The sequence below is a fragment of the Narcine bancroftii genome, chromosome 4, assembly GCF_036971445.1.
Source record: "Narcine bancroftii isolate sNarBan1 chromosome 4, sNarBan1.hap1, whole genome shotgun sequence".
In the NCBI taxonomy this organism is placed as follows: Eukaryota; Metazoa; Chordata; class Chondrichthyes; order Torpediniformes; family Narcinidae; genus Narcine; species Narcine bancroftii.
This window is the reverse complement of record NC_091472.1, coordinates 44,662,097-44,684,838: the sequence shown is the minus strand read 5'-3', so window position 1 is coordinate 44,684,838 and position 22,742 is coordinate 44,662,097. Positions and strand designations below refer to the sequence as shown.

The 22,742-nt window shown below is 38.4% G+C and overlaps 1 protein-coding gene across 8 annotated transcripts in view; it reads left to right on the top strand.

The window, feature by feature from the left end:
- LOC138760509 (echinoderm microtubule-associated protein-like 4) overlaps positions 1–22,742 on the top strand; it is a 348,904-nt gene that overhangs the window by 250,855 nt on the left and 75,307 nt on the right. For all 8 annotated transcript variants that reach the window (XM_069931142.1, XM_069931139.1, XM_069931140.1 and 5 more), the window contains 4 exons: positions 1,547–1,572; positions 3,412–3,444; positions 19,995–20,118; positions 21,398–21,547. In XM_069931142.1, coding sequence (XP_069787243.1) covers positions 1,547–1,572; positions 3,412–3,444; positions 19,995–20,118; positions 21,398–21,547 — 333 coding nt within the window. The remainder of the gene's footprint in view (positions 1–1,546; positions 1,573–3,411; positions 3,445–19,994; positions 20,119–21,397; positions 21,548–22,742) is intronic.

Sequence of the window (22,742 nt, the reverse complement as noted above, 5' to 3'; positions counted from 1 at the left end):
GGACCTCCTCGGACCGCAAGACCCTGCAGAGGAGAGTGGAGTCAGCGGAGAAGATCACTGGGGACTCTCTTCCTACCATGAAAGACATCTACAGCACTCGAAGTAGGTGAAAGGCGATAAACGTTGTGAAGGACTCCACACACCCCTCATGTAAACTGTTCTCCCTTCCGCCATCTGATTGGAGGTACTGTAGCACTCGGGCCCTTGTGTCCAGATTAGGCCACATTTTTTTCCTCCAAGGCATCAGGCTCCTGAATTCCCAGAACATGTGTGGATAATGTGACCGTGAACTTTTACTGTATATGCTTTAATATTTCAATGTATTTAATTTCTATTCTAACTTGTATTTATGTAAATATGCTCCGTGGTCCTCGATAAATGCTATCTCGATTTTATTGTATAAACGATAAATAAACGTGACTTAATTTGACCTCCCTCTCTTCAGTTTTTCAAGATTCCTTTGATGTCATGTAATAAATGCACACAATTTTGTCAACTTTTGCCTGCAGTAATGGCACACAGAGGTGCCACTAGCCTTGACCAGCACCTCTTCTAATTGGAGAAAGAGAAACAAAATGGAATCCTCTCAGAGACACAGAGTGTCTGTGGATTTGCCTCTTGTGCTCTCACAACCTCTGCAGCGATACCTCTGCAGCCTTGCTCAATCGCTGAACCTGATCTCTTGGTTCTGAACCTCCTTTTGATGAAGGGTCGCTGACATGAATCGTTAATTCGGTTTCTGTTCCCTCAAATGTGGCTTCATCTACTGAGTATTTCTAGAATTTTCTCCATTTATATTGGGTTTCCAGCATCTGCAGGTTTTTTTTAAACATTTGCTGAAGGATCATCCCATTCTTCTCATTTACCGGTGCATGTTACATCTTGCATTGTCTGCAGAATATTGCCCTATATTAACATAGAACCATAGAAGGTTACAGCACAGAAAACAGGCCATTCGACCCTTCTGATCTATGCTGACCATAAAACTCGCTAGTCCAACTGACATACTCTCATTCCATAACCCTCCAGACTACTCCTATCCATGTATTTATCCAATTTATTTTTAAAACTCAAGATTGGATCTGCACTAACTGCATCAGATGGCAGCTCATTTCACACTCCAACCCTCTCTGAGTGAAAAACTTTACCCTAATGTTCCCCTAATCCCTCTCATATTTATCTCCCCCACTAGATATTAGAACTTAGTTAACACCAAAACAATTTGTTTTTTTTTTGCATAACTTATTTTAGTTCTAATGCCTGTTTATTTCCCTACAGCAAATGATACTACCTCATATTTAATAATGTCTTAAATCAGTGTAGTGTTTTTGTTTCTGCTGCTTTACACCAAGTCTATTCCAGAGATCCATAGTTTATTGTTGGGAGTGATAATGATCATAAAGTTAGTTAATTTATTTCTTCTAAAGCTGATTTTGCTTTCCTAATAACTTGCACTGATTCCCGTTGTTAAAGAATGTTCCTGTATATAATCCATTCTTATTAAAATTTAAGTATTTAATTTCCTGTCTGACTTTTTTTTTGGCAGATCTAAGGAACCAGCCATCAGTCAAGGTAAAAAAAAATACTTTTGAATTTAAATAATTCTTCAATCTTTTAAACTTAAGTAATGTTTGCATATCTTGTTTTATCCAGACCATATTTCTTATTTTTTAACATGTTTTTAATGAGTTTCTCCAAGGTTATTTGTAATGCATTTTCCATTTGATATACCATATACTTAAATTAGCAGCTTAAATTAATAGTATTATAATACATTGAATAAAAATGAGTATTTTTGAAAAAGAACACAAAACTTGCCTATTTTAGGTTTAGTGCAGTTCTCAATGTTCATTGCCAACAAAATATAAATATCTATGTTTTGCAGATGATTTTACGACATTAATTTTAAAATAAAGTACTTTATTCTGTATTAATCATTAAAATAATTATTCAATAAATATATTCTTTCTTAATTTTGGAATATTATCGCAAGTTTAAATATTCCACAGATTTTTTTTGTTTAAGACCATGCCGCAGACATTATAAATTGAGAAGAGCTTAAATTTCATATGCTCAAAGGCAGTGTTTACAAAACAATTTTGTAGTTCTCTCAATCAGATGGGACACATTCGTGGACATTAACCATTTTGCTTGGGATTAGATGCAGCTAATTGAAAGGAAACAACAAAAATTCAACTAAATGGCCATTAGTCCAGATAACAAAGACAAGTTTAAAAAAAAACCCAAAAACTTTCCAAGCAATGTTTTTATTTATAACAAAGCTAGTGTTTTGCAGAGGATTAATTTCAAAAATAATTTTAGAATCTGTTTATTAAAAATAAATTGTGATACATTCCAAAAATGATTTCATAAACTGAAAACACTGATATTACTGTCAAAATTGTTGCTTGCACTAAAGCTATTGCAATCTGAAATAGTAAATAGGATAAAATAGGAACTGAATAATTTTGAATTGTGCAGTATCAGGGTGGGAAATGAGTGAAGAATTCCATAGTGATAAGTGTCTGACTCTTTCTTTATGATCCTTGTTAATATTTGACAACTTCATGTTGACTGAAAGAAAATTATGATTAATTTGCATAAAATCTTTGATTGGTTCTGCAGTTAGGTAAATTATAAATTCTATTTATTTTTCATTGCTGCAAAGTTCTTCATGTGGATTCAAAAATGTAAAATGTAACTTTTGTAATAAATAAAATAAAATTAGCTTTGGTAATTTGGATTCTCAAAGAACTGTTTTCACTTTCATAGTGTTGAAACATTAAAGAAACCAAGTATAATTATAGGAATTTTTACCACCGTGATAAAATAGAATATGTTGAAATCATTCTGAAGCTTTACTGTACAGAATCTGATTTGAATTCTAAATTTGCACTTTGCTGCCAGTAACACAAACATTCATTGGAAAGACTTCAGAAAATTAAAAGAATATATTTTTTAAATGTAACTGTTGGGTTGTTAGGAAACCATCTGATTTACTTCCTGTTATGAAGGAAATTACAAGGCCTTATAAAGGCCTCAGATAATTTAGACAAGAAAATCTATCTTGGTTATGATTTCTCAGTAAGATAATTCATTGAAATGTTAGCATAGAAGTTCAGGAAGAACATGTTGTGATTCAATTTTGGAAAGATCTGTTCATCAGTCTTGATAATGCCAAGAAATGAAGTTGGGAGATTACTAGAAGACCGTAAGATGATAAATAGATATTTGTCATATTTAGTTTACTTAAATTATAGCCATTTATTAATTGTTTGCTATTTTTCATTCATTTTATTTTCATTTTTAAGTTAATTTGAGCTTTCTTTTTTTCAATATCATGGTAAGTAGTGATTTTTTTCCTTGTGTTACAATTTGTTTTAAGTTGTTTTATCTCTGTCTTATGATCAGCCCAAAGTTCACGCCGTGGAGCGTACAGCCAAGGTAAGTACTGGCCAAGCAACATCCATTGAGCTATTTTCTGACTTTGGCTTCCACAATCTGTGCATTCTGATATGCTAGGATCACAAAATTCATTTGAAAGGATCAATTAATTAAGAATTCAAAACATCACTGAATAGTGGGAGATCCAATGCACATCTTATGTTTTGTTAATTTTTAAATTTGGACTAACTATTGCCCATCTGTCCACATGCTGTTGTAGAACTAAAAGGTATTACAATTTTTAAAAATCAGGAATACATGTTCCAATAACTGATCTGCAGAAGTAAAATTGTCAATAAATGAATAGAATAGTTGTGAATGACAAACCATGGTTCTATTGCTGCGAAGAAGGAAGTGTGTACTGAAATGTACCAGCTCGTCCCATTTTCCATTAGTATTAGATCTGAATGTTCTTGAAAATTTAATATGCACAAAAATATTGATGGCTTCACATACCACACCTATGTACCTACAGTTATTTAACAACATTTCATCTTGAGTGCATTATTACTATTTGATGTGTAGTACTGTACTTGAAAATAATGTAAATCAATTTGCTCGTATCCTTTTTTATCTACCTGGTGTCTCAAGAATTGGAATGTGAATTGGAGATCCTGGTTCTAGATTTATAGAAAATAGCAAGAACATTTTTATTCTTCTCCATTATGTTTCTTGACCATTCCTGCTGTTGTTACAAACTCTCATGTTTGTCCACAGCTCTAGATGTTCTGTAACATCTTTCCTAATGCTCCCTATCATCCTCTACCTTATAACAGTGCCCAACCACAGTGCACAATTTTGGTCTCCCTTCCCAGGAAATAAATGCAATAGCATTGGGAGCAGTTGGAAAAAAAAAACACCAGACTAAATTCCTCGGGTGAGAGGATTGTCTTGTCAAGAGGGTAAACTGTGTACTTAGTGATGTTTTCAAGAATGAGGGGCATTCTTAATAACATAACAACAATTTACAGCACGGAAACAGGCCATTAGGCCCTTCTAGACCGCACCGAACCAAACACCCCTCTCTAGTCCCACCTCCCTGCACAATGCCCATAACCCTCCATCTACTTCTCATCCATATACCTGTCCAACCTTTTCTTAAATAATACAATTGACTCCGCCGCCACTATTTCTCCCGGAAGCTCATTCCACACGTCTACCACTCTCTGAGTAAAGAAGTTCCCCCTCATGTTACCTCTAAACCTCTGCCCCTTAATTCTTAACTCATGTCCTCTTGTTTTAATCTTTCCTCCTCTTAACGGAAATAGTCTATCCACATCCACTCTGTCTATCCCTTTCATAATCTTAAATTCTTCTATCAAATCCCCTCTCAACCTTCTACGCTCCAAAGAATAAAGACCTAATCTGTCCAATCTCTCCCTATACTCTAGATGCTTAAACCCAGGTAACATTCTGGTAAACCTTCTCTGCACTCTCTCCACTCTGTTTATATCCTTCCTATAATTAGGCGACCAGAACTGCACACAGAACTCCAAATTAGGCCACACCAACGTCTTATACAGTCTCAACATAAATGAAGCAGACAAAATCCTAATCGAATATGACAAGACAGTTATCAGGATATTATCACGAGTGGGAGAAACTTCAAAGGACTGGGCACAAGTGCTTCACAAAGCCGACATCCAATCTGCATTTTGCTTCCTCTGACGTAGAGGAGATCACATTGAGAACACCCCAATGCAATCCATTAGATTGGAAAAAGTGGAAGTGAATCATCTGCTTGACAGAACTGACTCAAAATTCTTCTCTCTCATCATTAGCAGGGCATATGTTTGGCCTCATGATGGTTGTGTTTGTGGATTGTCTTGGGTCCAGCTCCTCCCATTATCTGTATAATTGTCCACCACATTCACCAATGGGTGTGCCAGGGGTTTGGCTCATTGGCTATGAGATCATCTTTTGAAAGGTGTTTCTGTTCCTAAGCACATATGTAGTACCGTGAGGAGTGAAACACAAAAGTCTGCAGACACTGTGATTGTAGTAAAAACACAAACATGCACAGGACTGAAAGATATATAGCCAACGTTTTGAGCCTGAGCCCTTCTTCAAAGTAAAAAGTCCTCCCTTCTTCAAGGTAGGACTGTGAGGCAGCTTCAGATTGGCACCTCATTTTAATGATCATTCCTAGCTTTCTTCCAATAGTGGCCAGTGATTCATACCCTGATTGAATTGCAGTTGGTAGAGTGAATGGATATCCTCAGTCATGGTGTTAAAAATTTTGATTCTACTGCTGCTATCATCTATATCATCTCATTGGTGCACTGTCTTAAACTGATAGACTTGGTCCCAGTTGAATGGTTATGCCACACAATGTGTTGCGAAGGCATGAAATTATCTCTAAAAAGGATGGATAGAGCTGCAACAGATCCACTTTGGCAGTTGTCGACTTAAGGGTTTTGCCAATCCAGTGAGTGGTGATACTACCAAGCCATTTGAGAACACCCAGAGGATATTCCGAGCTCTTGTTCCTTTTCACATTTAGCACTGTCAGTATGTAGCTGACTTTCCTAGGCAGCAGGAGATATAGATGGAGTCCATAGATGGGAGGAAAGTTTAGATCATGTTCTAAGCTGCATTCACTGCAGCACCTTCTGTAGTTTCTTAAGATCTTGATCAGATCTTCCTCCTAAGTAATATAAGAAATAAAGAACTTGGACTCGATTTGGATGGAGCACAAAAAAGATTTGTTATGATAGCCATAGCTGTAGCAAAAAAATGTATTATGTCAACCTGGAAATTAGAAGACAACTTGAGAATACAACAATGGTACATAGAAATGAATAAATGTATTCCATTAGAAAAAATAACATATAATTTGCTGTCAACTTCCTTGCTGCTGGCAATAATTTATACGGCAGAATATGATTAAGCTTGAAAGGGTGCAGAAAAGTTTACAGGAATCCTGCCTGCACTGGAGGGCTTTGGTTCTTTAAAAGAATACCTAGGATTGGGCTGCGTTCCCTGAAGCATCGATTCACCGGTGGATCTTGGTACGACACAGTTGTGGTAACTTCCAAGTAAAATCGCTTTTTTCTTTTTATTTTCATAACGTGTTTTTGCTCTTCCGATGTTCCTCTGTTGTATCTCCATTGTTTCTGTTATTTTAACTATTGTTAATAATTATAATGGGCAAGCGCTCATTCAGAGCCAGCTCTTCAGCGCTTGACGTCCTGCTTTGCGGAAACTGCCAAAATGTTTGGCCTGGACGTCAGCCTGAAGAAAACTGAGGTCCTCCATCAGCCAGCTCCCCACCATGATTACCAGCCCCCCCACATCTCCATCGGGCACACAAAACTCAAAACGGTCAACCAGTTTACCTATCTCGGCTGCACCATTTCATCAGATGCAAGGATCGACAATGAGATAGACAACAGACTCGCCAAGGCAAATAGCGCCTTTGGAAGACTACACAAAAGAGTCTGGAAAAACAACCAACTGAAAAACCTCACAAAGATAAGCGTATACAGAGCCGTTGTCATACCCACACTCCTGTTCGGCTCCGAATCATGGGTCCTCTACCGGCACCACCTACGGCTCCTAGAACGCTTCCACCAGCGTTGTCTCCGCTCCATCCTCAACATCCATTGGAGCGCTTACATCCCTAACGTCGAAGTACTCGAGATGGCAGAGGTCGACAGCATCGAGTCCACGCTGCTGAAGATCCAGCTGCGCTGGATGGGTCACGTCTCCAGAATGGAGGACCATCGCCTTCCCAAGATCGTGTTATATGGCGAGCTCTCCACTGGCCACCGTGACAGAGGTGCACCAAAGAAAAGGTACAAGGACTGCCTAAAGAAATCTCTTGGTGCCTGCCACATTGACCACCGCCAGTGGGCTGATATCGCCTCAAACCGTGCATCTTGGCGCCTCACAGTTTGGCAGGCAGCAACCTCCTTTGAAGAAGACCGCAGAGCCTACCTCACTGACAAAAGGCAAAGGAGGAAAAACCCAACACCCATCCCCAACCAACCAATTTTCCCCTGCAACCGCTGCAATCGTGTCTGCCTGTCCCGCATCGGACTTGTCAGCCACAAACGAGTCTGCAGCTGACGTGGACTTTTTACCCCCTCCATAAATCTTCGTCCGCGAAGCCAAGCCAAAGAAAGAATAATTATAATTATATTTTCTCTGACCAGTCTTATTATCATCCTTTCCAAATTATCTAATTGGCGACGAGGATTCAAAATTATCTCAAAAATCATGTCTCCGTCCTATATCCCTTTACTTTTTTCAGTTCAGTAGGGAGTGAGACCTGTATCCTTGTGTGTCCACCCCGAGCGCCAACCTGAGAGGGACACCAAAATCAGATAAAAAAGGAACCCCAGAAAGTAAAGCACAATTTTGATGCTCTCTCTGTGAGAAAACATTTCCGAAACCACATTAGTAGGTTTTTTTTTTGGGTCAGTATTTGATTCGATCATTACTTTTATTACATTTTTCAATTTTATGATATAATAAAATATTGATTAATCTATTTCAGGGAGTTTGCGCTGTTGTATTAATCTGTTTCAGGGAGTTTGCGCTGTTGTATTAATCTGTTTCAGGGAGTTTGCGCTGTGAATGAGCTGACCAAGCAAGCAAAAGGTTCGGAATTCTTGAAGTTTGGGTATATACCTGCTGTACACGATGAATGTGCACCTTTTTGGCTATTATGCCAACAGACTTTGACAAATGAATCCATGAAAGCAGGCCGTCTTGAAGCTCATTTGAGGGTAAAGCATCCTAACCATGTCAATTCGAAATTGGAATTTTTTAAATCACTGAGAAGTTCAAAAATAGATCAAAAATCTCTTTATGATTCACTGCACAAAGTGCAACCCTGAATCATAACCTTGAAGCAAGCTATCAAATTCCTCTGCTGAGAGCAAAAGATGGGAAGAATCATATGATTGGGGAGGAACTGATTAAACCTGCAATATCATTATTTCTCAAAACAGTTCTGCAAAAGGATGACAAAAATGTCTGAGCAATGCCATTCAGTAATAGTACAGTCTGCAACAGAATAGATGACATGGGTCAAGATGTTAAAAAGCCGCTTATTGAGAAGTTGAAATCACGAAAGTTCTCATTACAACTGGATGGAACTACTATACGGGTCAGTGAGGCTGTTATTGGAATACGTGAGATATATTGATCAGGAAGAGCTTCAAGAAGAGATGTTGTTTCATGAAACATTAGAAACAACCACAAGAGCTCAAAAATTATTTGGATGAAAATGAAATACCAAAAGGAAACATTGTATTTTGTGCAGCTGATGGTGCATCTGCTATGATGGGTAAAAAAAAACAGGATGTTTAAAATTAATGATGAAAATCCAAACATGTTGGCTGTGCATTGTATTATCCACCGAGAAAATTTAGTTGCCAAGAAAGTTTCCCCTGTTCCACACAACATATTGCACTCTGTGATCAAGTGTATCAATGGCATCAAAGGTCATTCCAAATGTGAACGTCTGTTAAGCAGTTTTGTGATGATAAAAATCCAGAACATGTGAGATTATTGCTTCACACTGAAGTAAGGTGGTTGTCAAAGGGAAACTGCTTCAAAAGATTTATGGAACTGTTTGATCTCCTCGGCAAGTTTTTGAAGGACAAACCTGAAATTAAGCTCTTGATAACAACATATGGCAAAGCTTATGTGAGTTACTTGACGGACATTTTTGAGAAACTAAGTACAATGAACAAGCAACTCCAAATAGCAAATATTACACTCATTGATGCAAACGCAAAGATACTTAGATTCATTACACTTCTATAATTATGCCAAAGGAATATTTCTGCAAGAAATTTCAGTCAATTTTATTGGTTGAGTAAGTGTGAAGTATCTAATCCTGTCATTGTCAAATGCTACAAATGTCATTGTTGACCAGTTCAAACCAGTTGAAATGTTGCTTATCGACTTCAATGATAGATTTTGTGATTTAAAGGCAATGGATTTTCCCTCTTGGTTAACTCACCCATTGCTGGTGGACTTATCTGAACTTACACGTTGTAAGTGCATTAGATACTACGATCGCAGCAAGGGTGAGTTCATTCATCAATAACCCGCCGGTGGACCAGAAGTACACTAGATTCTGGGACTTTCTGTTGAAAACATTTGAGCTCATTCATCATGAACGGGCTATAAGAATTTTGAATACGCAAGAACTGAGGGACGTAGTCCATCCCAGTTAATGTAAGAGCTGGTATCACTAGCTGCAGGCCATAGAGATTGTTTTCTTTTCAAGGCAATGTTTTTTATCGAAATTACCAGTGTATGTGGCGGCGGATTCGGCACACATGAATTTTGCAGAACCGCATTTGGTAGCAAGAGAGGCTGACTGACTTTATGGCCTTCCTCTGGCTAACAGATTGCAGATGCAGCCCATCTGTGTGGCTGAGTTGTCCGAGCCCCCCGAAATAACAAGGCCACCGGCATGTGCGGCAGTACACTGACCAAGTCCTGATCAAGGAAACAAGAGATCTGGATACTGTTTTTTTATTATCGCCTATAGATGTAAGAGTCCTTGCATTTACCCAGGTCCACCACCACGTCCGGAAAATGGACCTGCCAACCGCCATTAGTGGCTTCGGCGGTTGGCACAGAACAATGTCTGCTTTAGTTACATGAGGTGATTTTGGGGGTGGTACATGATTGTTCCTCCGACACAGTTTGAATTGGCACAAGGTGCACATACTCCACCGCTTTCAGCAGTTAATGGTGAAATTCCTACTTTCGGAATGAGGAAGGTCACAATACATACAGTTTCTGCAGTATTCTACTGGAAATGCGTGGTGGCCTCAGTAGGTTTTCCCCTGTTAGGTGCGGATTTTTTGAGAGGGCATGGTCTCCTGGTGGATATACATAAATACCGTCTGATAAACACAGCTAACTTCCAAAGTTTTCCCCTTAAGAGAATGCATCGTTCTTTCCAACCAGTAAGAGTTCAGGCGATTCAGCAGAATGCATACGCCTTAATACTTAAAGAGTATCCGGGACTGTTGACGACTAATTTTAAGGATAATAAGCTGCGGCATGGTGTTTCTCATTACATTGAAACAACTGGTCCACCTGTTTATTCTAGGGCCTGTAGGCTTCCAAAAGACAAGCTTTCAATTGCAAGAGCAGAGTTTGCAGTAATGGAGGAATTAGGGGTGGTATGCAAGTTCAAAAGTCCATGGGCTTCACCCCTTCACATGGTGCCTAAACATTGCGGAGGTTGGCGGCCATGTGGGGACTACAGGGGTTTGAACGATATAACCGTCCCCGACCACTATCTAATCCCTCATATTCGAGATTTCTCAGTACAGTTGGCTGATGCTGCTATATTTTCCAAAGTAGATTTAGTGAAGGGATATTATCAGGTTCCAGTTCACCCTGTGGATGTTCCAAAGATGGCTATTATAACCCCCTTTGGTCTCTTTGAATTTATCAGAATTCCATTTGGTTTGAATAACGCAGCCCAGACGTTTCAAAGATTGATGGATGTTGTCACTAGGGACTTAGAAGGAACCTTTGTATATTTGGATGACATCCTCATAATGAGCCCGGATGAGGAATCACATAAACGACATCTCCATCTCCTGTTTGCTAGATTACAGGATTTTGGCCTTTCAGTCAACCCCGCAAAATGCCAGTTCGGTACGGCTGCAATTGATTTTCTCGGCCACAGAATTTCTCGTACTGGAACTATACCATTGCCGGACAAAGTGATTGCCATACGCAAGTTTCCCCGGCCTCGTACTCGGAAGGATTTGCAACGATTTATAGGGATGGTTACCTTTTACCATCATTTTATTAGAGGAGCAGCAGTCGTGATGTGCCCACTGTTTGACCTATTGAATAGAAAAAGATCAAATATATTGCATTGGGAGGAGGAGGCAGACATGGCTTTCGAAAAAAAACATGGATTCTTTGGGATCTGCGGCGAGTCTTGCCCACGCAGATCACGAAGCACCCCTTTTGCTAGCTACAGACACGTCCGACCATGCAATTGGTGTAGTGTTGCAACAACACGTAAAAGGACAATGGGTGCCACTTGCATTTTATAGCAGACATCTTCGACCTACAGAGATGAGAAATAACACATTCGACCAAGAATTGCTGTCATTGCAATTGGCGGTGCGCCAATTCAGATACATGCTGGAGGGTCAAGTCTTTACGGCCTTTACTGATCATAAACCTCTCTTGCAGGCCATGAGTATGATTTCTGACCCATGGCAGCAACGCCAATTGTCATTCATCTCTGAGTTCACGACTGACATTCGGTACGTGGCCGGTTTTTCCAATCCAGTGGCAGATGCCCTATCGATCACAACTGTCTCTGCAGTCCAGGGTGGAATCAACTCGGCACAGTTGGTGGAAGACTAGCAGCTGGATGAGGAGGTACAAGCCTACAAAACCGCCATTACAAGTCTCCAGATTGAGGAAATCTTTACTGAGGCAAACGGTCGCACACTCCTTTGTGACATTTCCACAGGACACCCTAGACCCTTTCTACTGGTTAGCTTGCACAGGAAGATCTTCAATGATATACATTATCTTTCGCATCCTTCTATTAGATCTTCCATTAAAATAGTGTCAAATCATTATGTGTGGCACGGTCTAAAGAGAGATGTCACCCTGTGGGCTAAGACTTGCCTTCAGTGCCAAAAAGCTAAAATTCACAGACACACACATGTACTACCTGAAAGACTCTCAAAGGTGGATGAAAAATTTCACCACATCCATGTGGATATAGTTGGACCTTTGCCAGTCTGTCAAGGGATGAGATATTTGTTTACTGTTATTGACCGATTTAGTCGTTGGCTGGAGGCAGTCCCTATGCAGGGAGCAGACATGGAGACGTGTGCACGGAACTTTATTTTTAATTGGATTGCACGATTTGGTGTACCTAGTCACATCACTTCAGATAGAGATACGCAGTTTACTTCCCACCTGTGGACACAGATTTCAAACTTCTGTAGAAGTGAATTACACCACACAATCGCCCATCATCTTCAATCAAATGGACTTATGGAACAGTTCCATAGGCATTTAAAGTCGGCACTTAAGGCAAGGCTGCAGGGGGCAAACTGGATGGACGAATTACCATGGGTGTTATTAGGAATACGTACGGCACCAAAGGAAGGATGGCCAGTTTCGTCTGCTGAGATGATCTATGGAACTCCACTATCCATTCCAGGTGACATACATTTCGATAGTGACATCAATCGGACAGCTGACTTGGATATTTTACGTCTTGTGAGAGATAGCAATAGGGCAAAACAACCCTATCCCACGGTTTTTCATGGGAGTTCCAAACATCAGGTGCCGCACGACCTACTGACTGCGGAATTTGTGATGGTTAGGAAAGGTCAGAAATGGGCATTTCAATGCCCATATGAGGGGCCCTTCAGGGTAATCAGGTGAGAAGGAGTAGTGTTTACATTGGACATAGGGGGCCAAGAGTGTATGTTCACATTTGAACGACTGAAACGAACACACACTGACCTTTCAAGACCGATCACGTCACCTCTGAAACATCCCAGAGGACACCCCAGGCTGAACTACCAGCATGGACCTGTGTCTGGCAGCCATGATTCTGGGGGGGCGGGTGGTGTAGCAGGAGCCCCACGCGTACAGCAGAATCACGCACAGCCACAGCAGTTAAGCAAGTACATTACCAGAGCGCATAGCCTCCAACGACTCCCAGTCCTCCAGCTGTAGATCAGGCACCAGCAACTAGGAAAAAGTGCGTGAATAAGAGCCCGTGCTTTTTATGGCACCCGACACCCGAGGATGGAAAGTGACATCACTACCACATCCCAGAAGGCTTAGCCTGAAACATGAAGTGGGAACTATATAAGCTGTGGTTAAGCACAATAAAAGAACTGATTCCTGACTACTCTCTCCAGTGTCATTTATTGCCACTTGCGTAAGGTAGTGTCGTCAGATAGGCCACTACACAAGGAAAATTTGTGCTGGGTTCTAGCAGTGTGAATCAAATAGCAAACCACCACTATACATGCTACTTATTACCTCTGAATATTTTTGGGTAATAATAATCTTCGAAATGGGCCTTGCTCTTTAAAACTGGCAATTTTTAAAGAGCAGTTTGTGCTGAGAGTTGGGTAAATGGCTCAAAGTGAAATGTGAGAATAGTGCAAAGGAACCAATAATGATCAAGAGGAAAAGATTGGTGAAATCCAGAGTAGGTCCCTTGCAGTCAGAATCAGGAGAATATATAATGGGGGAATAAGGAAATTGCAGACCAATTAAATTCTTACTTTAGTTCTGTTTTCACAAGAGAGGATACAAATAACCTCCCAAGGATGTTGGGAAACATAGAGACTAATGCAAGGGAGGAGCTGAAAGAAATCAGTATCTCTAAGGACATGGTCTTGGGGAAATTGAAGGGATTGAAGGCAGATAAATCCCAAGGGCCCGATAATCTACATCCTAGTGTACTTAAAGAAGTGGACATTCAGATAGCAGATGCTTTAAGAATTATTTTCTAGAACTCGATAGACTCAGGATCAGTACCCATGGATTGGAGGGTAGCTAATGTTTCCCCACTATTTAAAAAGGGGGGTAGAGAAAAAGCGGGAGATTATAGGCCGGTGAGCCTTACATCAGTAGTGGGCAAAATGATGGAATCCATTATTAAGGATGTAATAGCGGAGTATATGACTAGCAGAGAAGGGATCGGACAGAGTCAACATGGATTTACAAAAGGTAAATCGTGCTTGACAAATCTATTGGAATTCTTTGAGATGGTGACAGGTAAAATGGATGAGGGAGAGCCAGTGGATGTGGTGTACCTGGATTTCCAAAAGGCCTTCGATAAGATCCCACGTAAATGACTGGCATGCAAAATCAGGGCTCATGGGATTGGGGGCAAAGTATTGATGTGGATTGAGAACTGGCTGGCAGATAGAAGACAGAGAGTTGGGATAAACGGCTCGTTTTCTGAGTGGCAGGCGGTGACCAATGGGGTGCCACACGGATCTGTACTGGGACCCCAGCTGTTCACAATTTACATTAATGATCTAGATGAGGGAATTGGATGTAATATCTCCAAATTTGCAGACGACACAAAGCTAGGAGGTGTTGTGTGCACTGAAGAGGGGGTCAGGAAGCTCCATTGTGATTTGGATAAATTGGGGGACTGGGCAGATAGATGGCAAATGCACTAAAATGTGAATAAATGTGAGGTTATCCACTTTGGTAATACAAACCAGAGGGCAGATTACTATTTGAATGGCAATAGATTGGGAAATGGGGAGGTGCAGAGAGACCTAGGGATTCTTGTGCACCAGTCACTGAAGGCGAGCATGCAGGTACAGCGGCAGTTAAAAAGGCAAATGGTATGTTGGCCTTCATATCAAGAGGGTTTGAGTGTAGGAATAAGGATACCTTACTGCAGCTGTACAGAGCCTTGGTGAGACCCCACCTGGAGTATTGTGTGCAGTTTTGGCCGCCTTATCTGAGGAAGGATGTTCTTGCAATGGAGGGAGTGCAAAGGCGATTCACCAGGCTGATACCTGGAATGGCAGGAATGACTTATGAGGAAAGATTGAGCAAATTGGGATTGTACTCGCTGGAGTTTAGAAGATTGAGAGGGGATCTCATAGAGACATATAAAATTCTGGCAGGACTGGACAGAATGGATGCGGAAGGGATGTTTCCAATGGTGGGGGAGTCCAGAACCTGGGGCCATGGTTCGAGGATAATAGGCAAACCATTTAGAACCGAGATGAGGAGGAATTTCTTTACCCAGAGGGTGGTGAATCTGTGGAATTCATTGCCACAGAGAGCAGTAGAGGCAGGTTCATTGAATATATTTAAGAGGGAATTAGATATATTTCTTCAGTATAAGGGAATTAGGGGTCACGGAGAAAAGGTGGGGACGGGGTACTGAACTTTAAGATCGGCCATTGTCTCATTGAATGGCGGAGCAGGCTCGAAGGGTCGAATTACCTACTCCTGCTCCTATCTTCTTTGTTTCTATGTTTCTATGATCTCAGAGGGTGTCAATTTTGTAAACAAAATGCTTGCTGTTTTGCAAGATCTGGAATAATGGCAACAAAAATGTCATCTGGATTTGTATAAATGGTTTTACATACTTATGTAATTTGTTCCTAAAACAGTGTGTTAACCAAATAATAATAATCACCAGTTTATTCTTAACAACAAATGTTATTATCTTGGGAATTTCTCCATTTTGAAGATTATTTATAAGCTTAAAGCAAATTTTCAACATACAGGATACAAACATCCTTGAACACTTTTTTATTTCACAAAGAAAAGACAACGCCTTCCCCATGATAAAGCTGTTGCCAGATCCCTGCAGCAGGATATCATTTTTCAGTAAGTTCTTTCCTATTGCCTCTGGTGCATTATCTTTTTGTTTAGCTGATCTCAGCAAATTTAGTGTATTTCTAAATGGTTATTTGTACTGAATGTGGATTTACAGATTTACAGTGGTTTTATTAACTCTCTGAGTACCTAATTTCCACAGAATCACTCACATGCATACATACACCTGCACACCTAATAAAATATGGAGCTTGGATTGCAATAGAAGTCCTTGATCCATAGCAGTTATTTAACTTTGTTCTGGAACTTGAATGTAATTGTCGATGTAAAATTATCTGCAAAATAAAATTGTGATCTAAGTTTTAATGATTTTGAAATTTCTATCAATAAACTGAAATTCCTTCTGCTCATAAAGGAGTGGTTGATAATGGTCACTGAAATGCCAAATATATTAAAGCCTATTCCTTTGTGGAAAAATTTGCAGAATTTTCTTCCATTTATGTTCTCCTTCCACCATGCTGCTAATCTGTGGATGGTGCAATTACTTTGTGATTTGACCTCTGACCTCTTGCTACAGAGTCCTTGGCTGAATGTTGTCCAGATCTTACTAGTTTTTGGTATGTTTAGATTTTTCTTGAACTTTTCTATTCCACAACTGATTTCCATGTCAGATTGCCCATAATCATTGAGGTTATGGTCTGGGCATCAAATACATTTGGTTTGTGTGTGATGAGGTGATATTTTTGCTTTAATTTCTGGTAGCTGCCATATCAATGGTATCTTAAATTGAGAACAATTGTTTGGACTGATTATCTGTTTTTCAGGTTTGTGATATTTGCAAGGAGATGTGCAATGATTAATCCTGGTATTATAAATAGTAATGCTCTAGTTGACATAATGGTCTTGTGATAATTTTCCAGACGCACAAATTAATTCTGTTCTAATTATTATTGAGATTTTTTTAAATACTTTTAAAATAGAACTAGTTTTTAACCTGCTGATCTTGTGCATATGAGTTAGCCTGCTGACTCATGACAAATTTAAGACGGATGCAGCTAGGTGTGTTGCCTGATTTATTATGCAAGTTCTGGAAGCAAGTTTAATTCTTGATTTTCCAAAATTCAAAGGAACACAATGAAAGTAACAATTCAAGATGATAATGTTCAAAAATGATGAAATGCTGTAAAATGATTTGTAGGGTACATAGCAAATTTTTTTAAAATTAACAATTAATTTTTTTTAATGAGCCCAGAGGATTCCAAAACCCAGCAGCAATAGAAATTCACCAAAACAATTATTACTTAAAAGTTGCTTTTAATTTTCTTTAAACATAATAACAAGATCAATCTTTAACTTGTTACTATTAACTTAGCCTAACTTAACCCCCTTCTAATTCTAAGCGGACGTGTATGTAATGTGTATATGGTCAGGAAAGTTCTTTGTTTCACAGTCTAATCGTTCACTTCTCACTTCTCCAAGTTCACAAGTATCAGGCAGTTCTTCTACTGTGCACAAAATTCAACATTTAAGAATCTTCACCAGGCTCTGGTGCTTAAAGTTAAATGGTTACCTCTCAGGAAGTTCCTTGTTGGTTTCAGAGAGAAATTTGTTGCTCATTGGACACACACAAACTGATTTCCTCCAATCAGTCACTTCAGTGTCTTGCCAAAGAAACTTGCCCCATCGTGGCTTTTCCAATTGATAACCTCTTCTTCTAGGTCACCACAGAGATCCTCTTGTTTCCCTTATTTCAGGAGAAACGCTCTAGCCGGCCATTTCCTCTTCTAAGGACTGCAAGGATTTTTGAACAGGCCATTCTCAGAATTCACAATCCGTCTTCAAATTGGGGTTTTTCATCAAGCCTGCCAGCTTGCCATTTTGCAGCCTCAACTGTTGCTGTAGAACTGACTTCTCTCACTCTCTCTCTCTCCCCACAAAAGAAAAATCACCTATTTGTTTTTTCCTCTCACTGCTTGTAAAAACCCGTATGATTTCATAAAGGACTCCAAACCCAATCTTTGAAAGGTCAACATTATGTTCCATTTACACCTCCTTTTGAAGTCCTTTCCAAAGCAATTCCATTGTCTCTGCAATGTCACTGGTGACACAATGTCTCACTTTAGCAAATCTCTTGCATTTTAAATGAGATGTCTTTTGTGAAGTGTTACTCTGTTTGTGAAGTGTAACCTAAACTAAACCCCCCACATCTATTTCTTTTAAGGAAATATTTTACCCATAACTATTCTAATATATCTCATAACAATTTATTTATTCATGTACAATTTTGTATAGTAACAAGTACAAACTGGTTAATCATACTTCAAATTGAAAGAGGACTCTCTTAAAGACTGAATTTACATTGATTCCAATTAGTTCAGAATTCAATGCAATTTTTTTTCCTGTGAAGAAAATTGCTTTGTGCATAAAATTATTTAATCTGTTCATCTTCATGACTGCCAAGAGTTAAGTAAGGAAATGCTTATAAAAGTTTGCAATGTTAAAATTAAATTTATTTTGACAATTTGCAATACAGTTTCCAATATAATTTGATGTAATGTACATTTTCAATTGTTTTCCAAAAAGTCATCAACAACCCCTTATCCCCATATCTTGCCAATTCTCCACGAGTAGCTTGCTCTTGATGCTTTGATAGAGAGGACGCTATTAAATTTGGTCTGTTAATCATTTCATTGGAAGAAAAAGGCCACTAGATTAAAGGAAGAGTAGAAGCATTAATCTAAACTTCAGTGGTGCTTTTCTCATTTTACTTTTTAATTTGCATGATGCTTGCCTAATGTGGCCGAAATAACCAAATAGTATGTATGAATTCTGTTCTGGGAATTGCGTGAAATAGAAGCTTCCTTGGGTCATGACATGTTCAAGGGTAGGTTTGTTTAATTCAAATCAAACTGATACAGTAATAAGGAACACAAGTTGAAATCTTTATATGGATTATCATTTTTTTAAAACTTTTAGATTATTATTGTAGTTTATAAACTATAGTTATTTCTAGATAGGTAGATGCCTTGTTCCATTATAGAGATTAATGATACCAGTTTGATGCCAATGTCAAAAGGTAAATGAAATAGTTTGTATAAGACCTATGAATAGATCTAAATTAAAGAGAACATAAATGGTCTTATTTTTTGTCATTTTATATTCCCATTTCCTTTTGGTTTTCCAAGTAGTCTTCTGCAATAGCTACCCTCCTTAAAAATCTGAACCCAAAAGTTTCATGTTTGGCTCCTCACCTTTTGTCTTCCTCCTGTAGCTTGGCAATGGCCAGATTAATATCATAAATTAAAACTGAAAATGCTGGAAGACTCAACAGGTCAATCAGCATTGATAGAAATCAAGCTGGTTTTATGCAATGATGTTATCAATCTTCATATTTGCTTTAGTGTTATCCCTCTGGCTCAAATCATCAATCTGTCATCCTCAATGAATGAAGACATTTTTGATTGTTAATATCCCTTGCATCTTCAACACTCCCGACATCTGTGATCTACACCAGCGTTAGAAAACCTTTTTGTGCTTGGTTATCTTTCATCGTGTTTTTCTTTTTGCTCCAATACTGGTGATTGTGGTCAACGAAAACTAAACTCTGAGCTTTATACCTTTAAAAGAAAATCTATACAACACTGTAATAATGTCCAAATATGCTGCAACCATTTTCTCATTTTTGCTATTTGATCTATTCTCAGTATATTAAATTAATGAACATAGACATTTTTGTGTGTATGTATGCAATTATGTACATATTGTTTATTCTTAATTAATAGCCTAGAAAGTTCTGCAGGTCATTTTGGTTCTGTGCTGTCAGCTCATTCACATGACCATCACTTGCACACCAATTCGAAACGATCTGTAACTAATTCTTTTGTGCTAGTCTTTGTTAAACGCTAGTCTTCGTGCATGGCAACGGGGGCCTTTAGAATTTGGGAAATTTGAGAACAGAGGATCATTTTTTGAAATGTGTCTTTTGTCTTGAATAACAGTACAATTTGCATTTTTTTTAATTGTATGCTGAATTGTGTGTATAATTGTGTGGTCTGTAATTTTACATTATTAAACCTTTTAAAATGCCATGACCCAAGACAGCTTTGCTAAAAGAAAAGATATTCTTAAATGTTATTTGGCTAAAAGGGATGCAATATGTTGCATTGTTTGTAGCATGAAAGTTTTTTTGTCCAATTTTAAAGTAACTAAACAGTTTTAAAGCTAATGGTTTTTTCTGATATCTTGAACAGAGGGGGACATGATCAAGATGTTCATGCGTGGGCGTCCAATAACAATGTACATTCCTTCTGATGTAACAAATTATGATGAGATCAAATCAGAACTGCCTTCTGAGAAGCTGAAGCTGGAGTGGGTGTATCCTTGTCCTGGAGCTTGTTTGATAATTAATTATTGAGTATATGAATGGTAGTAGATATATTTTGAATGTAATTAAATACTGGACTGGAAATTTAAGTGCCTATTTTGAAGTGTAAATTGGTGTCAATTTCATGTTTGATTGTTTATTACCTTTTGATGCAAGGCAGTATGGTCATTTGCTCAAGATCTATCCCATGTTTCTTTCACATTCAACTTTAAAGTCTCTACAGTCTCTCAAACTTCAATGTTTTCATTGTTATACTTACAATAAATGAAACAGTGTAAATTCAAGGTCTCATACAATTTTTTAAGGATTTTTCATTGGAACCCGAAAGTTGAGGAACTAGCCTTATTTCATAATCAATTTATGTATCCATCTTTAACTCATTGTTTGAAAAGCCACACTCTGCTTTGTAATAGATGTAATGACCTCACCATCCTTTTGCAGAAATCATCCTATTACAGAAATGATCTGTGCCCAGATGCTAAAAAACAGAGTGTGCTGCCCAAAGCCTAGTCCACCTCATGGAACATCTTTCCGTGTTAGTTTGTCTAGCCACATTTAACTGCAAAATGTTTGTCCAAGGACAGTGTTAGGTTGGTGGTGGGGCCAGCAGTGTGAGGAACGAGCAGTAGCTGGGGTCACCAGAATCTGGTCCATTCATTTTTTTTGACAAAATATTTTTTCCAATCGAAATATTGACAATTTCTGGTTCCAATAATGAAAACCATTTTGTTAATGAAGCCTCGCAAGCTGAAATTATAACTTTTCTGTTGTAATTAATTATATTCTTATTACTTGCATTTTATTTTTCATTGGGAGGGCAATTGGGTCATTGAATAAAACTTGGCTTCAATGTTTCATTCAATGCACTCTCTCCATAGCCTTTTGATTGACTTGTTCTTAAGATATTGTTTCACCCTTTGATTATTTTGTAAATGGCTATTATCCTTGATAGGAACTTCATAGTTAATGGTTTTATTTATTAAACTACAAAGAGCATTTTAGCTGAAGCTTATAATTTCTTTAACTGATCTATTCACAAACTCACTCTGACAGCAAGAAGAGAGGGGAGGAATACTTTTTTCATTCTTCTGTACTTAACAAATGACATCAGTAGTTCTGTCCCTATCTAGTGCCTAACTGCCTATGGTTAAAATAATTTCTATTAGGTTTGTTAGACTGAGCTATTCATTTGATCAATCTAACTGATCCATTAAGCATGTTAATCCATTGAGCAAATATTTTATATGGCCTTGACAAACAAAAAAATAGATATGGCTATCGAGGAAGGGACTGTCGCTCAAATATCTACCTCCTCCCTACTGGAGAAGTTGTGTACTTTATAGCATCTGTTGTGGTACTGTACAACATTGAAGAAAGGACTCAAAGGCACTACCTGGGTCATACAGATTGTGTTAAATGGTAAGTTCATTTATCATTCAACAAAAAACTAAATACTGCATGAGCGAGAAATGAGAAACAAAATAGAAAATGCTATAAATTCTCAGCAATTCAGGTACCAACTGTTCAGAGAGATGAGCAGCAATTGTTTTTGTGTTCAGGGTATTTCATTAGAACTTCGTGTTTTAATTTTCTATTTTTCATGAATCTCTTGTGATTTGCTTTGTGTTTTTTAAACAAGAGGTTGCCATGTTCATGAAACTATGAAGTGGATCAGAGATTCATCTTTTATTAAAGAATGAAAAGAGATGGTTATATAAATGTGGTGTTAGAATGATTGCACACAGTTTTTGATGTTTAGTAATCATACACTATTGGCAAACTTTGTGTAATTGACACATTCAAGAATGATTCCAAGTCCTGGGAATAGTGCAACACCAAAATTTTAGTTTTTATTCACTTATTAAAATTTTTACAAAAGAATTTAAATTTGTTGCCATTTTAGTAAAATGCTGATTCAATTTCACTCCTATTTCCATGCATATGGCACAGGCTTTCCTTTTGCAACTGCATGCAATAGATACCCAAGTGATTTCAAATGAATGATTGAGATCATATCTCTGCAGTCCTGTTGCATTTTGCTGTGAAGAATGGAAGACAATGTGACAGCTAATAGGCAGAGAAGGAAATCTGTTTCAAGTGGCTTCTCACAGATTGGTGACAAGACCTTTTTTTCATAATTCACATAAATGACTTGGATGAAAATGCAGAGACTATGATTTGCAAGTCTGCATGCCTCAGTAAATTGACAGTCATATATTACAAAGAAGGTTGTTTAAGAATATAATGGGCTATGGATCTGCTATAAAGTTTAGTGGAGAAGAGACTGATGGTATTGAACTTAGACGGGTGAGGAACTTGGCAATGTCAAAACATTAGACTGATCTTCGAATGTTGTGTACTGTTCTGATTGCCACATTGTAGGAAGGATACGGTAGCAATAGAATGGAGAACAGTACGGAAACGGACCTAGTGTCCCGTGATAATAAAAACACAAAAATGCTGGACAAACTCAGCTAATCTCACAACAGCCAGAAGAGGTACAGATAAACAGGAAAAGGTGTTAATTGGATATGATATGAGGGAAGGAGAGAGGAAAGGTGAAATTTGATTGAGGGAAGGGACAGTTTTTGGCTCTGTGAAAGGAGACAGAGGG